This window comes from Carassius auratus, chromosome 13, assembly GCF_003368295.1.
Source record: "Carassius auratus strain Wakin chromosome 13, ASM336829v1, whole genome shotgun sequence".
Classification (NCBI taxonomy): Eukaryota; Metazoa; Chordata; class Actinopteri; order Cypriniformes; family Cyprinidae; genus Carassius; species Carassius auratus.
Genome location: NC_039255.1, coordinates 15,727,723 through 15,746,377, shown reverse-complemented (window position 1 = coordinate 15,746,377; position 18,655 = coordinate 15,727,723). Strand labels below are relative to the sequence as shown.

Here is an 18,655-nt window from a genome sequence, read left to right as displayed (position 1 = left end):
TATAACCATCATGGGAATGTTGGGAAGCACCAGAAAAAAAGCAGCTGCACCCTGCAGCTTGAAGCAAAACACTGATAGACTTACTACATGCTTGACATTATGTCTTTCTCAAATGCTTTCTTCATATCTGTCGGTCTTGGGTGGTCAATTCGATCTCAACATGCAGAAACCGTCTCTCCAGATGGAAATAGATTGCTCAGCCCTAATGCGGACAAATACAGAAAACTATTTGTGACCCTCGACCACAAAAAAAAAAAAAAAAAAAAGAAAACTCCCTCCCTTAAAAATGAAAATTTTGTCATTAATCGTTTACCCTTGTGTCATTCCAAATGTGTAAAAAAAAAAGCTTTGTTCATTATGAAGCGATGAGAATACGGTGATGCAGAGAGAAACAGGAGAGTACAAAATGTATTCTCGGTGCTTCATAACTTGACGGTTGAACCACTGATGGCAGATGGACTATTGTGATGATGCTTTTCATACTTTTTTGGACCTTGACAGTGTAATTTCCTTGGCAGTCTATGTGACAGTCACAAGCCTCCCGGTTTCATCCTAAATATCTTAAATTGTGTTCCAAAGATGAACAAAGGCTTTACAGGTTTGGAACGACATGGGGGTAAGTAATTAAGGACAAAATGTTCACTTTGGGGTGGAGTATCCCTTTAAGTAGCTGGGGTATATTTTTTGTAGCAATAGCTAAAAATAAAAAAAAATTGTATGGGTCAAAATTATCGACTTTACTTTTATGCCAAAAATCATTAGGATGTTAAGTAAAGATCATGTTCCATGATGATATTTAGTACATTTCCTATCGTAAATATATGTAAACTTAATTTTTGATAAGTAATAAACATTGCTAAGAACTTCATTTGGACAACTTCAAAGGAGATTTTCTCAGTATTTAGATTTTCCAATAGTTGTATCTTGGCCAAATATTGTCTGATTCTAATAAACCACACATAAATTGAAAGCTTATTTATTCACATGATGTATAAATCTCAATTTTGAAAATTTGACATTCAAGACTGGTTTTGTGGTTCAAGGTCACATTTCTGAAATGTGTAGATAAAACTAAAGGTATGAATCTTTAAAGTTAAATGATGTAAAAAGCAGCAACAATAATTCAGTACAGATGAACTTATTGGATGACTGCAGAAATGTCTTTCAGCTGCTTTTAAATTAATATAATCTGACATTCCATGAATTAAATGCCTAGTTTCATTCCTTTGTGATAATTTCTTGAGATTCAGCATTAGAAAACAGTTTAATTCAGCTCAATTTATTTTATGAGATGCATCAAAATGACAAGCACTAGTGACACAAAGTCTGCAACTACCTTATCAGGCTTTCACATCACTCTTTAAGTGGCAATGAAAATAATTAAAGCATTTGTAGCCTACTTAACCTAATGTTTCCCCTAGGTGTTCACAGACACATTCTCTCTCAAACAAGATCGATGTAATTGAACCTTATAAATGCTGGATGAGTTTTATGAAAAACATTTATACAATGTTCAGTAACATTACAAGGCAATCTTTTAGCTTTGAAGAGATTTCATATATCAATCTTGATTTGAGAAGGTTTGGAGAGTTTGTACCAAACAAACATGGTACACTGCAATGAGCCAGGCATACAAATACACTGAAGCAGACTGAGACAACAAACCTCACAGTCGGACTGCTTGCTATTTCTAGAGATTCAGGTGATTGATTATACTTTGTGGTCACATATTCATGGAAATGAATGACAAAGACAGAAACAACCTTCTTCAGGTCACAACCATAGACTGTGGTCACAACACAGATATCCTTTTGTGCAAGTCTGCCCTCTAAGGATCATTAGTGTACATCACATCAGATAAACCATACTGTACACCAGGGCTGCCAACTTTTGAGTTCAACTTGGAGTAAGAATTCCCAAAGAGCATGGGCTGGGTGAATTGTTTTACAAATTTTATAAAACAATTCACCCACCCCATGCCCTTTGGGAATTCTTTTAAAGAAGAGAGAGAAAAAAACCTGTCAACAGAGTTTTTCAGTAGGCTATTTAAAGTCATGACGAATAGTACTCTTTAAAAAAAAAATAAAAAAGGTTCTTAAATGTTAGGGGTTTTTTTGGCAGGGTGTATGGTTCCATGGAGAACCTTTCATTTGCTTTCAGTTTGAATTTTTTTTTATTAATATAGTACAGTTTTTGATCTAAAATGGTAATTGTGCATTAACAGCTGTCAACCATGTCGGTATGCAAATGCGCTGTCAGAACATTTTTATATTACGCATTTTTTTTTTTATTTGGTCGTGCATGCAGACCACTTATGTGCACCCCTGGTTATAATAGCATACGTTTTCTATAAAGATACGAATCAAAACAACTCACCTGTCGAGTAAAACACAAGCGAGATCGGCATCTCTTTCTAGTTGAAGTTTGTCGCGAAGCCACATTTGTCTTTTTTTTTTTTTTTTTTTTTTTTGAATTTAAGTCTTTTATTTTAGTTACAACGTTTTCAACTTCCTGTTTCGTCCTGATTCAAACAAGAAGTTTTTTTTTTTTTTTTTTTTTTTTTTTTAATAATTTTATTATGAACAATGCACAGGACAATAGGTACAGAGAACACTACAAATACTGTGCAACCTGCACAACAAAAAAAGAAATGTACAGACCAGAGGATAATAACATTAATTTATAGAAGGGGAAAATTAAAATATATTCAGTTCCTTCAGGAGATGAAATGTTCTTGTAGCCTTCATATTTTGCATGTTTTCTATTGTTTTGTAATATGTTTTAAAGTCCAGATGAAATACATTAAAGCTAGGTTGTGAATTAGACCATTTACATTTGTGAATATGGTATTTTCCGAAGATAATAAACAGTTGAATAACAAAAATTACATTTTTGGACAAACCACATAAATAAAAGTATAACATGACATCAAAAATATTGATTCTGATGTTTACATTCAATTTTGTGATTATAAATTCTTCCAAATCAGACCAAAATTTTTTTGTGTACATACAGTGATAAAATAAATGAAAAATAGTCTCCCTATTTGATTGGCAAAAGACACAAGACTCTTCTATGTTTATTTTAAATCTTCTTAGCGTATCTTTAACAGGATAAATTTGATGTAAAATTTTAAATGAAACTTCTTTTATTTTATTATTAATACAATATTTATAAATAATAGTATTTGCCTTTTCCCAATTTAAATCACCCATGGTTGAATACCAAAAAAACTTTGCAGCAGGTGGAACCGAGCATGAAATTTGATTTCTAATATACTTATTGGTGTATGCTTTCTTTGTAATGTCTGTATCTCCAATAAAAATTCTATTAACTTCAGCACTAACATCTGTAAATGATATGTGTTTTAGTATTTGAAGTGAACCTGTAGGGATTGCATCAAATACAACTGCGTATTCTTTTGGTGTCACTGGGAAGTTAAAGTTCTGAAGAAATTCTGAATATGACATGAGTAAACCCTCTTTGTTCAATAACTGTCCTACCAACAGAATTCCTCTATCAAACCATGGCTGAAAAAACAGAGACTTCTTTTTATAAAGAATTTCTTTATTATTCCAAATAAAGTATCTATGTGGACTAAAGTTGTGTTTATATATCAATATCCAAGATATAAGGGCTTGTTTGTGGAAGTCAGCTAATTTCAAGGGAATTTTATCAATAGAAAAATTACATTTCAGTAGAAAATTTATGCCACCAAGAGTATTGAACAGAAATGATGGAAAAGCGTTCCAAATGCTGTCAGGGCTTTTCAAGAATTCTATAATCCATTTAATTTTAAAAGTATTATTTATAGTATGAAAATCCAGCACTTCCAAACCACCTTGGTCTCTACATCCTGTGATAACATCTTTTTTTAGATAATGGGGTTTTTTCCTCCAGATATAATCATACAGTATTTTATCCAATTCTTTAATTGTATTTTTTGGGATATCCAGCGATAAGGCAACATATACAGAGCGTGATATACCTTCTGCCTTTGATATTAAGACCCTGCCAAATAGAGACAAGTCTCTCATTAACCATGAATTTAGTTTAGATTGTATTTTTTTAACAATTGGATCAAAATTTAATTTATGACGTTCCTCTTTATTTTTACAAATTACAATTCCAAGATATGTCACTTTTTCATTAATTGGTATTCCATCAAAACTGGCCAGATTGCAATTTTTCAGGGGGAACAAAACTGATTTATTAATGTTCATTACCAACCCTGATACATCACTAAATTTTTTTATACTATTTACTGCAGTCCCAATTTGGTTTCGGTCACTTAAAAAGATGGCTGTGTCATCTGCAAGTTGGCATATTTTAAACTTTTTACCAACAGCATTAATTCCTGAAAAGGGAGACATTTTTATGTGTGTAGCCATTGTTTGAGCAACTAAGAGAAACAAAAATGGAGACACCGGGCAGCCTTGTCTAATACCACGTGATATACTAAATCTTTCTGATGTGCCTGTTTTCAGTTTAACAGAACTAGAACATCCATTATATAAGGTTTGAATTGCCTTATGAAAATATTTACCAAAACCAAAAAAGGAAATAGATTTTAATATAAAGTTATGCTCGATGGTGTCAAAAGCTTTATAAAAGTCAATGAATAGTATGAAGCTATCATTTGGAAGGAGGTCACTGTAATCTATCATGTCTAATATTAAACGGATGTTATTGCTTATGTGTCTTTTGGGCATAAAGCCAGATTGTTCTTCATCTATAATTTGATTCAGGCTATGTTTAAGTCTCTTTGCAAAAATTAAAGCAAATAACTTTGCATCATTGTTAAGTAAACTAATGGGTCTCCAGTTTTCAATGTGTAATTTATTCTTATTTGGTTTAGGAATTAAAGTAATCACGCCCTGTTTCATAGTCGGAGGAAGTTCACCTTTTTCAATGGCTTCTTCAAACACAGACAGCGAAGCCACATTTGTCCATGACACTGTTGTCACGCGGCTTCTACGTCAATAAAGGCGGTAACAAAGGGGAACTAACGTCATTGAGAGGCGACTGCACTGCCCCGTGTCACTGTTTAGAACGGGAATTTTCTCATGATTTACAAGTAGTTGAAAACATTAGAGATATTGTTAGTAATCAGCTGGACAAAATATATAACACTTGCCTAGTGGTTTTTGGATATTTTACTGCAAATAGCTTACAAATTATACCTTTAAGTGATGGAACAAATCGTATGCCTGTCTAAAAACTGAATTGTTTCATCAAAAACGAACAAGAATTCAATACATATGAATCTCTTTGGATGATCTTTTCAGTTGCTTTCACAAATCATTGCTAAAATTTCTTTCCTTTGTGATGATTGCCTGACGTTTGGCATTTGTTGTAAAAATAAAAAATAAAAAACCCAAAGGAGAAAATATACTTTAATTCAGCTTGAATACTGAAACAGTGAAACTGATTTAATGAGATGCGTCAAACAGACAAAGAGGCCCCCAACTCCTTTTCAGATTTTCGCATTGCTCTTTAAGTGGCATTAAATAACCAAAGACAAACAAATATCATATTTTCATTGACTAAGGATGACTGCAGTGAAAGGACATTTCAGAAAGGCCATCAAACAGGCAAAACATAATTTAACTATCATACTAAAGCTAATGTTTCCTCTAGGTGTTCATAGACACAGTCACTCAAACACGACACTGGTAGAAGTTCATGAAAAACATTTGTACAATGTTCAATAACGTTTCGAGGCACTCTTTTAGCTGTAAAGAGTTTTCATGTCTCAATCAACATCTGATAAGATTTGGAGAAACTCCAGTGTTTTATCACATTCACTCATTGCATTTCGAACCCCAAGAATGGCTAACAAAAAAAACACGGTACACTGCGACGAACCAGGCAGACAAACACACTGAAGCAGACTGAGACAGCAAACCTTACAGTGTCAATGTGCTCTCTCTCTCTCAAAGACACAGGTGCACACACACAAAACACTCACACAGATACCTCTGCCGTGTAGACAGAGTGTGGTGGCACTGTAACCAGGTTAAAGGCCAATGCCTTAGAATTTACTCAGATCCAAGCTGATTAATGTGACTGTCAGGTGACACATTCAGAAGTTAAAAAATCTCCACCTCCTGCCCAAATCTAGTCACGGCCACATGGCCAATCGTCTCCTGCCCAACAGAGAACCACTGTTTGATTGGCTGATTGGTGATATGGGGCAGAGCTGTCGTATCCTCCACTGCAGAATAGGGCTCATATGACCCCACCATCCTACATTTGGGACAAGAAGTGAGCACGGCCATTATCCTCAAGGCGACGTGTGAGGATTTCACAGCCTGTCTCCGTCACGAGGAGCGTGTGCTCAAACTGGGCCGAGCGTTTACCGTCACGAGTGACTGCAGTCCAACCATCTGGCCACGTCTCATCTTGCCAGCCACCTATACATAGAAAAGACTCTTTAATATTCAACTGATTACAATGTTTCATCACATCAAATCTCACATTTGTATAGTTAACAGTATTGGTTAAATGAATTAAACTTGCATGCGCAATTGTCAGGTCGAACAGTTTGTGTGCATGATACACAGGAACACTGTGTGTATAAAAAAGGTAAAGTTTTGTTTTACACTACTTTTCAAATGTTTGGGATTTGTAAGATTTTTTTTTGTAACAAAAGCCTCATGCTCACCAAGACTGCATTTATTTGAACAGTAATACAGTAAAATCAGTAATATTGCAAAATATTTTTACAATAAAATAAGTTTTCTATTTGAATTTATTTTCAAATGTAATTTATTTATGTGAAGGCAAAGCTGAATTTTCAGCATCATTACTCCAGTTTTCAGCATCTCATGCTCCTCCAGAAATCATTCTAATGTGCTGATTTGCTGCTCAAGAAAATCAATTTTGAAAAGACCAAATGGCTTAATTCTTTTGTAAAACCTTAAGAAATTTTCCGGACTCTTCAACAAACATAAGGTACAAAAGAACAGTATTTATTAGAAATAATGTGAGTTTCCATCACCCTGGTTTTAGGCCCATTTTGAAGTAATCACATCAGAATCGAGTGATGGATATGCTGAATTTCTAATAAAAATGTCTTAATTCCCAAAAACATTTTTACATTTTCTTCGAGCTGGTTTTTGACTTGTGCGAAAAGGGTTAATGCGAATAATGGGAGATGGAAATACATTTTGCAAATAAATTTCTCTAAGATTTTTTCAAAAAAAAAAAAAAATCATGCGACTTTGCACTACATGATGGTAACCATGATGACTAACCTGCGGACTGATCTTGTTCCACAGCATCTAAAATGTTGTCATATGGTCATTCGGAAATGCCCGAACAAAATCTTTCAAAGTATTTCTGTTTAATTTCCTCCCAGAACTATTAAACGACTGTGTTCCCAAACAGCAGAATCCACATCCAAAAGCAATAACTGTGTTTCATCTGCTCGTTTTGAGGTGCAAGTAATTATATAGGACAATGTATATAGTCTGTAGCTTCTCTTACTTTTCTTAGTGATGTATAGTGCCAGTTTATCAGGAAGAGATGATTTTGTTCTCTTTGATGGAAACGGTGCTTGTTCGCAATAGTTTTTAGCGATATTCCAATATTTCACACAAGTAAAATTCGCAAATTTGGATGGAAACCCAGCAATTGATATCTTTTGTAACAAACACACATGATTGATTTAATACATCCTTGCTGGATAAAAGTATTCATTTATTACAAAATTAAAATCTTACGGACCCTAAAGCTAGAGTAGGGTAGAGTAAATGAACAAAACAATTGCATGTTTGAATGCGTTTACTTTGACACTCCTATTTTTTTTTTTAAGAAATCCTTTTTGTTTCTAAACAAAAAGTGCACAATTAAGATTTCAGAAAATAGTTTAGTGAGTTGTCGTCTACCTTCGCAGATCATGGGCTCAATAGTGAACACATGACCAGGTTTCATCACTCCTACTGCTTTATTCTCTGTAAAAATACATAAAACAAGGACAGGACAAGCTTTAAGTGTACAAGCTTTCTGCAGGTTCTATTACATCTCAGTGTGCAATGCTTGTATCATTCAGACGGTGTGTTTTTGACAAGATGTTACTCACTGGCATAGTGCGGTACGTTTGGTGCCGTGTGGAACAGTTTGTGAATGCCATGGCCACAGTAGCTCCGTACCACAGAGAAACCGTTTGCCTGCGCATGTTTCTGGATGATGTTTCCCAGCTCACGATAACGGATACCAGGCTTCACTAGACAAGGCAGAAAAAAAACATTTTCAGGTCACAAAGATATCCCTCTGTACCTGTAAAGATCATTAGTGTACATCACACAAACACACTGTACACTACATAATCTAGCACAACAAAAATGAATAAACTCAATGTTTTAGTGTCATTTGCATGTGCTTTCATACTCACCAGAGTCAATGGCTTGCATTAGACATTCATAAGTGGTCTGAACCAATCTCTTGGCTCCCTCATCTACTTCACCCACGAAAAAGGTTTCATTCAGATCCCCATGGTAACCATTGTGGTAAACTGTTATGTCGACTGCAGGGGGAAAAAATTACATATGATTAGCAAAGAGAACATATAGCATTCAGTGCAATTTACCTTTTAAAGATGATTTCTGCGTATGTTACTCAAAACTCTGTAGAAATACTACACAAACCGACAAAATATGATTATGCTTTCAGCTTCTATTATGACCAAAGTACTTGTTTAACAGAAACCCTTTGCACAGACTTTCACAATTTGCGAAAAAGCAAAAAAGAAGGCGGCTTTAGTTTCCATCTGGCTCTGGGTCTTCAACATAAGGTCTGTTTGGTGTAAATTTGGCTTTAAATATAAATAGTAGTTGTTCTCTGTGCTGTAGCCTATGGGATTTAAATTAAGGTGACCAATGGCAAAACATGTAGCAAGGAGATAAAGAGATCTACATGCCACTTGTCATTAGTTTCTTATACTTATCTATTATGACAGTAACAGGAATAAACGGCTTTAACCTGTTAAATGTCACCCCGTCCCGTATATGGGATGCCTACGTTGACTATACTATATTACAATCAAATTTAATCTAATCTTGACAAACTATATATCGTTGGAAAGGTCTAAGACTCCCAAATATATATTATACCAATATTTATTGTTAAAAATTATGTAGGAAAAGTAATAGATTAATTTATGACAAGAGTGCACCCTCAGAAATCTACATTACAAAAGGAGCTTTGACCTTTGTTTTTTAAAAAAAAGACTTCCTCGTTGCCTTTTTCTCGATCACATTTTAGAAATCATCAGAAGTTATATATCACTTGAAAACATAAAATCTCAAAATTCATCCTTTAAAACCCATTTTAAAATCAGACATTGCATTACCATGTAAATGGCACATCAAAATCATGTTACAAAATGTTTTCAGTCATGAATTATAAAAATTTAGGTTTGTATCATGCACATTCAAGTCTATATTCAAAAACGTGAGTGACAGTTAACAGGTTAATAATGTGGCATTTTGACAATGGGACGTAAACGGAGCAGAAGGAAATAACATCAGTCTGGACAGAGTTCTGCAAGAACAAGCCAATGCATTCACAGAAATGTGAACATGTGGAAAAAACATTCACACAAATCTCGAATGTCCAGTGAATGTGACATCTGATATCTGGACTAACAGAGATATGAAAAATAATGTCAATATAGAGGGAGGGTGTATTTTTATAACAGCCCTCTTGAGTGCAAAAACTAGATCTCTCATAAAAGTCTTGCAAGTAAGATGCATGCATATACTACTATTTTCACATGTATGCTAATACATACTATTCAGTATGTCCTCCTCCTCGAGGGGACGGCGGTCAGGTATCCCATGACAGATGACTTCATTGACAGAGGTGCAGCAGGACTTGGGGAAGTTGTAGTAGTTCAGAGGTGAGGGATAGCAGTTCCTCGCTGTACATGCCTTAACCAACAAATATAGACAATTCGTTTGCCATTAGCAAATTAAGAAATTTACCAGCCAATGGTGTTTCAATTGCCAAGGTGTCCGTAGAGGGTTGCATTAACAATGTTAAAGTGCTAAATATTAATCTGGAAACACATTATTGATTTTATTATCATCATAACAAAGGTACCAGATGTAAAGCTTAAATAGGAAGGACTCTTGGACAAATTGGGCCTCGGAGTCGAAAATGTTAAGAACGACTGATTTAGAAACAAATAAAGATTTTTTTTTTCATTTGAATGCATAAGAAATTTCACATTTCCCTTAGATAATCTCTATTTAAACATTCTGCACTGATCAGACTACTACTTTAGGATTAGAAAAATAAAAAAAAGTGTGAATATGTACCAAATGCACAGCATGGTCGATCTCCTCCGTCGTCACTCCAGGTTTCACCATCATAGCAGCAATGTCAAGGACTTCTCGAGCCAGCTGAATCAAACAGATTTTCTTTATGTTTAACTGTTCAAATCTTTTTTGTGTACTTGTGATAGACTTGACAGGCGACAGAACAATCAGTGTTCAAATAGAGGCAGAAAATGGCTCTCACAACACCCAAAACTTCAACGGTTACATTTCACAGTTATTATTTTTCAAGTTCATACAAAGTTATAACATGTTAAGTTATGATGTTGGTTTACCTTGCACACAACTCTCATGCCCTCGATCTCTTCAGCATTGAGGATCTTAATCTGAGACGTCCCTTTCATGGTCTGCTCGGACTCTGACATTCCTGCAAGCAGTGATGAATTGATGAGAAGTAAAATACACAGATACCCATCTAGCCACAAAAGCATCTCACGATCACTCAAATAAAAGGACTAGCTCTGCCTATTGACCTTCACCACAACAGAATCTCAACAGCACAGTGTCCAGTCAACTAATAAAGACAACACAACCACTTCTTACAGATAAACACACACACGCATACAGTCGCTGATCCAGTGAGGTCTGGGACATGACAGTTTGGCAATGACGTAATCACGGACAGTTCCTGCTAGGGCTGGGCGATATTTATATTGTGCGGCAGTGAAGATTGAGACTCTATATAACCTACCGGTCAGGTTTGCAATAATTTTAAATTTTTGATCTTGTTGAAATAAGTCTCTTATGCTCATCTTAAAATACTTATTGCCTATTGTACTATATTATAAAATATAACTTATTCCTGTGATTGTAAGGCTGAATTTACAGCAGCCATTACTCAAATGTCTATTTATGATCCTTCAAAAATGATTGAAATATGCTGACTTGCTGCTTCTTATAATCAATGTTGAAAACAGTTTTTTGCTGCTTAATATTTCATGTGGAAACCATCATACACTACCAAGAAATGAATACTTTTAATATTTTAATTACAAGAAATGAATACTTTTATTCAGCAAGTAATCATTCATTTTGATCAAAAGAGACTTTTAAGCCATTATTATTCTTGAAAAAGATTTCTAGTTCAAATAAATGCTGTTCTCTTGAACTTTGTCGTCAAATAATCCTAACAACAACAACGATAATTTTCAATAAAATTATAAAGCTGCACAATTATCAACATTGGTGATAAACTGAACACCAAATCATTATATTAGAATGATTTCTGAAGGGTCATGTGACTGAAAATGTAGCTTTGCTATCACAGGAATAAATTAGGTTTTAAAATATATTATAAGAGAAAACTGTTTTTTTACTGTATTTAATAAATGTATCCTTGGCGAGCATTCAAAAACATCAAAAACATCTTTTGATTATACCAAACTTTTGACTGGTAGTGTACCATTTGCACCATGGTAGATATATTTGCATTGCTATCAACTGGCAAAACTGCTTTATTTACATGCAAACAGCAAAGGGATTCAGAATAATGGAAAAGAAAGAGCAGGATGTGCAAAAAAAAAGAAGAAGTAGTTTAAACACTCAACCATATTGAATTCCAAACAAATACAACTATGGAAATATCGCCCACCTCTAGCCCGATCTTAATAACTACATCAGCCATGCAGAAACAGACAGAGCCATGCACACACTCGTTCACAAAAATACAGTCACACACCCACTGTGGAGCAAACCGCTCCCTGTAACTGTTGAAACAAGAGGACAACACACATGGGAAGCGGCGGGACTTCGTACCTGCCAACAACCCAACCTCTGCAGCTGCAGTGAGCAAGAGAAGAGCTTCAGACACACAATGCAGCAGCCCACCCCCAAACACACACAGAGGTCAATGGAAACATGTATAAGGTGACTTCAGGACCCTCATACACACTCTCTCATACAAGTCCTACTGAATGTACATTAAAGATACACACACACTCCTGACCAAACCATTGGATGCTTTTGAAGACATTTAGACTTTCAATACATCACTATTCTAGTTTGAAAGCCAGGGGCCGGAGACTCAAGGATGAGCTAATAACAGAGGAAAGAGAGACTGTAGCTATAAGAGCCTAATACCAACTAATCACCACCTTAATGGTTACTTACGGGAAGACTCTGCGGCATCCATTAATGAAGGACAAAAGAGCATTTATTCACAAAACAGTGTTTCATGAGAGCTGCTTCTATACCAGAAGAAAAAAGGTGTTTGTGTAATCTCGTCTATACAAAGACACCTACTGTATTATTGTTTGAAATATCCTTCCATCATGAATATTGTTTAAGAGCCCCTGAAGAGTATTTGAACACTTAAACATGTATGCATTTCATAGCATGTACACATGAATATATTTTCACAGTTCACAGATGTACTAGCAGGTCAGTAATAATGTCTTTTAAAAAAAAACACCACAACGTGCCATTTATACACTGACGTTTAAAGTTTGGGGTTTTTAAAAGAAATTAATACTTGTATTCGGCAGGAATACATTAAATTGATGTAAAATGACAGTAAAGACATTTATAATGTTAGAAAAGATTTCTAAATCAAATAAACTGTGTTCTTTCAACTTTCTATTCATCAAAAATCCTGGAAAAAAAAGTATCGCCGGTTTCCACAATTTTAAGCATGACTGTTTTCAACATTGATCATAATAAGACTGCGGAAATGGCTGCTGAAAATTCAGCCTTTATCACAGGAACAAGTTACATTTTAACATTAATACAGAAAACAGCTATTTTAAAATGTAATTTCACACAATATTGCAGTTTTAAACTTGATTTGCCTGATCCAGAAAAGATTGACCACATATACATTTGTAAAAAAAATTAAAAAAAAAACCTATTGACAAGGAAATTACCAAACCTCCTCAAGTTAAAAGTAGTCCTTATTGAAAAGGACTTGTGGAAATCAAACTGTAACAGTAGGAGTGGATTATGTGTCTAAATACTTTCCAGGGTCACATATGTACCAGCATATGAAACATTTTGGTCATGATACCTACCCAACTAACTAGCTAGGGTAGGGGTCATGACTAAAATGCATGAAACAGCATTTCTAAAAACACGGTGCTCAAGTTAAAAGAAGTTCAACCCCCATCTTCCTGCACTTTTTCCTACTGCACTGCCCACGTCTCATCTTTGTCCACACAAAAGCTAATTCTTTGTGAATGGCACCTAATGATATATTCTACTTATGGTCTTTCACATGCTGTTGGATCATTGGATGATTATGAGAGCATTAAACTTCAGTAATGATGATACAGATGCACTGTGGTTAATCTGGTCAAACGTGCACTACTCTAGCAAACACTCCTATATTTAAAAGGGTCATATGATGCGATTTAAATTTTTTCTTTCTCTTTGGAGTGTTACAAGCTCTTGGTGCATAAATAAGATCTGTAAAGTTGCAAAGACTAAAGTCTCAAATCAATAGATATTCTTTATCAAAGTTAAGTCACTATGTGGAAATATTTGCACAATGCCGCCTAAATGTTCACGCAAGATGAAGCTCGCGATTTTGGAAAGTTACATTTCTGATGAGAGCTTGCAGTGTTCGGCCAATCACAATGCACTGGGTCAGTGTGCCAAACTGCTCTTGTCAAAAGGAGGGATTTTGTAGAAAAACTATGCGTTTGAGAAAGGCAGGGCATATAGGACCTACAATACTGTACAGTATTTAAAAAATAATGTGTTTTTTGAATATTAAAGCATGTCAACATATTTTGTTACACCAAATACACGAAATAATGATCTTTCAAAAAGCATCATATGAACCCTTTAAAAATCAAACAACTTTAGCTGATGAGATGGAGGCCATTCGTTTAAAAGCTTGTATATCAGTGGCCATTTTCAAGGGTCAAAGGTTTAAACTTTAAACACAAACGTGTTAATGAAATGTGTAATAATGAACAAGGCAGTCTCTTAGAAAAGTGCAATGCCTCAGATAAAAGGCATGAAGCAAGAAAGTGAGTCCAGATAAGAAAGGTTGATCTGAGTTTTGCAGGGCATCATTTACAGAATGAGGTTCAACTTATGTGCGAAGGGATTTCCAATCTTACCCAAAGGATGATCTGCATAGTCTGGTCTCTGGATGTTGCTAGGAACAAGCCGCGTGGGGGTCTGAAAACAATCAAGAAAAATAGATTCAATGTTTGAAATGCATACATTTGTTTTGTTCTATAGTAATGTATGTGTGTTGTCAGTTATCATGTCCACTCACCAGTGGATAGTGAGGTCGCAGTTTACCAGTGTATCTGTACCCAGGCCACGGGTCGGTGTTGATTTCTTTCTCAACACAGTTCTTTCCCTCATCTTTTATTTTGTCCTCTTCTGCAAATGAAAAGCCAGATATTAATGATGGCATGGCATTATGCAAGAAATGATTTGTACACCACATGCAAAATGTGAATGCTGAAGTGAACATGACTCAACACTGTGACTGAATAAAACACACATACTTGCTTTTTTGTGGAGCAGCTTGTGGATGGCCCAGCTGCCTTTGAAACATTCCTGAAAACACAAAAAAACTCAAGTTACGCATGCAACTGACTTCATAAATAGTCAATAAAACGTAAAGCATGTAATGTATGAAATTACACTACAGTTCAAAAGTTACTGAATGAAAATATTAGTTTGATACAAGGACAATAATTACATTAATAACGTTACAAAAGATTTCTATTTCAAATAAGCACTGTCCTTTTGCACTTTCTATTCATCAACGAACCCTTAAAAGATATTTTACACAAAAATATTAAGCAGCACAACCGTTTTTTAACATTGATCATAATAAATGTTTTTGAGCAGCACATCAGCATATGAAAATGATTTCTGAAAGATCGTGTGAAACAGAAATTAATTGCATTAAAACATATTAAGAGAAAACAGTTATTTTTAAAAACTCTTACCAACCCCAAACTTTTGAACGTGGTGTATATTTTACCATTTACTTAAAATGAATACTTAATTTTAATTCATTAAACTATTAACACTCTTCCAATAAATAGATAAACTATTTTGATGACAAGTGGCAATCTTGCAACGAATGCAAAAATTCCACTTAGTAATAAATACGCAATATATATGAAGGATCACAACTGTGATGTAAACTAAAGGCTTTAGGATATGTTGTAAAAAAATAAAAGAGGAACCTTTAGGTATGTCCTGCTCCCACCTCTTATTTGAGTAGGAAGTACATAAACTTAAAGCATATACTTCATAATTAGAAAGTATGACAAAAACTTCCACTATTATAGCCTATATAACAAACCTCTGCCCATTTTAAATATCACACGGATAGTTTGCTCAAAATCAAAAACTCATGTATAACTTACTTTCTTCTGTGGGATATAAAAGATGATATTATAGTACAAGAAAATAATAACACAGAGGCGATCCATAGAAATTCATACAGGTTTAGAAATACATGAGGGTGAGTTACAGCGGCTCATCTAATAAGAGTGCAGGTTTGAATCAGGTGGAATTGGTCGAACATTTAGTGTATAGGCCTATGAACACTCATATGGCACCCAGAAATGCTGTAGATAGCTCACTTTGTTGGCCATTTCTTGGTTTTATCTCAAAACCCAGTGAGCTGTCAACCTAGACAGCATTTTTGTCCATCCAGGGCATGTAACTCATAAAACACACGTGATACCCATAATGCTGTCTATATAGGGAACTCAGTAGGATTCGAGAGACAGCCTAGAAGTGACCAGCAAAATTATACGTTACATTTCCGTACAGGCTGCACAGATTTATGCATCCTTTTATTAAGAGACTGAGAAAAAAAAAAAGACTAATTTGTTGATGTACTTATTTGACAAATGTGCAGCAGCACGCGAGCCACGTTTAGCTCAAGTCATTTAAAGCACGTAAATTAAATTTCCACTCCGTGTTTAGGGTTAAGGATCGAAGACAGATTTGTCATCCAGAAAATCAACATGCACAACACTTTGATGTAAACGTCAAAGCTCAGACTGGGAATTAGTGTCTGATTGTGATGTAAGACGGCTAACGTTAGCTTGCTAATGCTGAGCACAGTCCTGTAGGCCGGCAGCGTGACATGAGCTACAAAACCCGAGAGCTTCACTTGTTTCTTAAAGAAAAGGTGTCAGTGCTTCACCTGAGAGCAAAAGTATGAGCCTTGAATTCCGAGTTTGATGCAGGTGGGACACTGGAGCTTCGCTTCGCTGCAGCAGCCTTGCGTCTCGCACTCCCGTGTCTCCATCGCCGCCATGCTGCTGCTGCTGTCGGTCAGAGAGATAGAGGAGAGAGAGAGAGAGAGAGAGAGAGTGCCCAGCTGACAGCATGAGAGGCCACACAACATGCAAGTACCTGCCTAACAATGACAAAAAAAAAAACTTAACTTTTTCAAACCACTATATTACATTAGAAAAGGATTACCTCTATTTTTTAAAACAAGAACAAGACAAGAACTCTATACCGTGAACTCTTAAAATGACTCTATGTCAATAACCCTTTGGGCTAAAGAGCTCAAACACTGAATTCCAGAAGAGCATCAAAAAGATGAATATTATAATTCTACAGGAGACATGGAGCAGGGCAGACACCATCACCCACTGCCCACCCAACTACAGAGAAATCATCCTACCATCACAAAAAAACTCAACACAGTACGACAGGGAAGAGACTCAGGAGGACAAATAATCTGGTACAAATCAAAACTCCACCACCACATCAACACATTGAATAGATAACTTTCTAAATAACATCTATGCTCACATTAATGAAGGTGTCATTCTTGCGGTCAAAGATTTAAATTACATATTTGAAAAATCAGCAAAACAATCAAAAATGAAAACAAAACCTGAAAAAAAAATAAAATACCCAAAAATGACAAAAATTGGTTTGAGTCTCTGTAAGAGCAATTCAATATCGCCCCCTCTAGATGGCACACTCACTTTCTCAATCCCACAGAAGCGTAAAGAGGAAACTATGGAAGCATATGGGTAGCATTATTCAATTTGGGATGTAATATGCAAAATGACAATGCAATATGTAAAATGGCAATGCATTTCTGTATTTACATTTACATTTTCCAATACATTTGTGCAACGTTTGGTGCAAAATGAAAATGAAAATTAAATTACATAATTTTCATTTGCCATTTACTACACCAGTTTTAATATGTAAAATGAATATTAATTTTAACGCTTTATAAGTTGCAAAATTAAAATGAAAATGTATTACAGAAATGATTAGATATGTCTAACATGTTAAAGCAAAAACTGTGGCAAAATGATCATTTAAATGCTATTTTTCTTAAATGCATTAACACTCACAGTCAAGACACTTACGATTGCATTTTCATTCGGTGTCCCGCAATGAATGTAGCAAAATTCAATGTGCACATTGAAAATGCATTCCGAGCCGATCACGTGTCCCCGCCCTCGCGCCACGTCAATCATTGTGTGAACAAGGCGGGGCTTACAGAAGGTCAGAGACTCAAATCTCAAGGAGCGGATTCAAGTGAGACAAGATGGACAAGACAGTTGGTCCGTGTATGTTTTGATCATTTCGGTTTATTTAATATTTCATTCGCACTTGTGGGCGGAGCTGAAACGCTGCTTTCATCTGATTGGTCGAGTCGGATCGGTTTTCATCTGACAGCTTTCATCTCGGTCTTGTCATTCTTTCAGGCAGAATAAGAGTCAGTGCGAGTGAAGCACTGTAATGTCTGAAACCACTGCTCACTGTTAATTAGCATAATATTTGAATCAGATGTATCTGGGCACATAATTCGTGCTGCTGAGACCTGCAAATTATTTCTAGGTCGTAGTATTGTATGAATATTGTCCCACTGATAAAGTGCAAATAGTTCTGTCCCTTTGGATAACAGTGAAGTGGAAATAAATATAGTTAAATTTATGAAATAAAATTAAATAGGATTTTTTGGGAAGGTAAGTCTGGCCAGTTATACAAGCAACACTAGTCAGACGAGTCTGAAGATCTGAGCTGAATTGGGTGAAACATTAAAGTTCTAGTCTGTGTCAATTACTCTCATAATAAATAATAATAATAATGTTACCTTTATTTTTCGGTATAAGTTACATCAGTCCAAAAATACGTCATGACGAGGAAAAAAACATATATAAATCTCACTGGACTATAAGTCGCATTTATTCAGGACCAAGAGAAAACATTACCGTCTGCAGCCGCGAGAGGGCGCTCTGGGGTAGGCTACAGGAGCACTGAGCAGCATAGAGTTAATTTTACTATTTTTATTTAGAAATGTAACTATATTCATTTTTACAATTATTTATTAATGTCACACACACACACACACA

General features: G+C 35.3%; 1 protein-coding gene across 2 annotated transcripts; it reads right to left on the bottom strand.

Moving 5' to 3' along the window:
- Positions 1-5,383: 5,383 nt before the first annotated feature.
- On the bottom strand, positions 5,384-16,627 carry LOC113112834 (methionine aminopeptidase 1). Of its 2 annotated transcripts, XM_026278731.1 has the most exons (12): positions 16,471-16,627; positions 14,804-14,855; positions 14,566-14,675; positions 14,405-14,465; positions 12,099-12,122; positions 10,619-10,710; positions 10,326-10,409; positions 9,797-9,935; positions 8,399-8,530; positions 8,087-8,230; positions 7,893-7,958; positions 5,384-6,416 (listed from the first exon to the last, which is right to left on the bottom strand). In XM_026278731.1, exons 1-12 carry the CDS (start codon positions 16,582-16,584, stop codon positions 6,250-6,252), a joined length of 1,185 nt encoding a protein of 394 aa, XP_026134516.1. In that variant the 5' UTR covers positions 16,585-16,627; the 3' UTR covers positions 5,384-6,249. The 2 variants fall into 2 exon arrangements, with proteins under 2 accessions (XP_026134516.1, XP_026134517.1); XM_026278732.1 differs by lacking the exon at positions 12,099-12,122 and having other exon boundaries at positions 16,471-16,626.
- Between the last annotated feature and the right edge of the window lie 2,028 nt (positions 16,628-18,655).

Coding starts and splice junctions, on each gene's coding strand:
- LOC113112834 (XM_026278731.1), bottom strand. CDS start 16,584: ATGGCGGCGATGGAGACACGGGAGTGCGAGACGCAAGGCTGCTGCAGC. Junction 9,936..10,325: donor TCGACCATGCTGTGCATTTG/GTACATATTCAC, acceptor TTGTTGGTTAAG/GCATGTACAGCGAGGAACTG. Junction 8,531..9,796: donor GGAGGAGGACATACTGAATA/GTATGTATTAGC, acceptor TTCCCCCTGCAG/TCGACATAACAGTTTACCAC.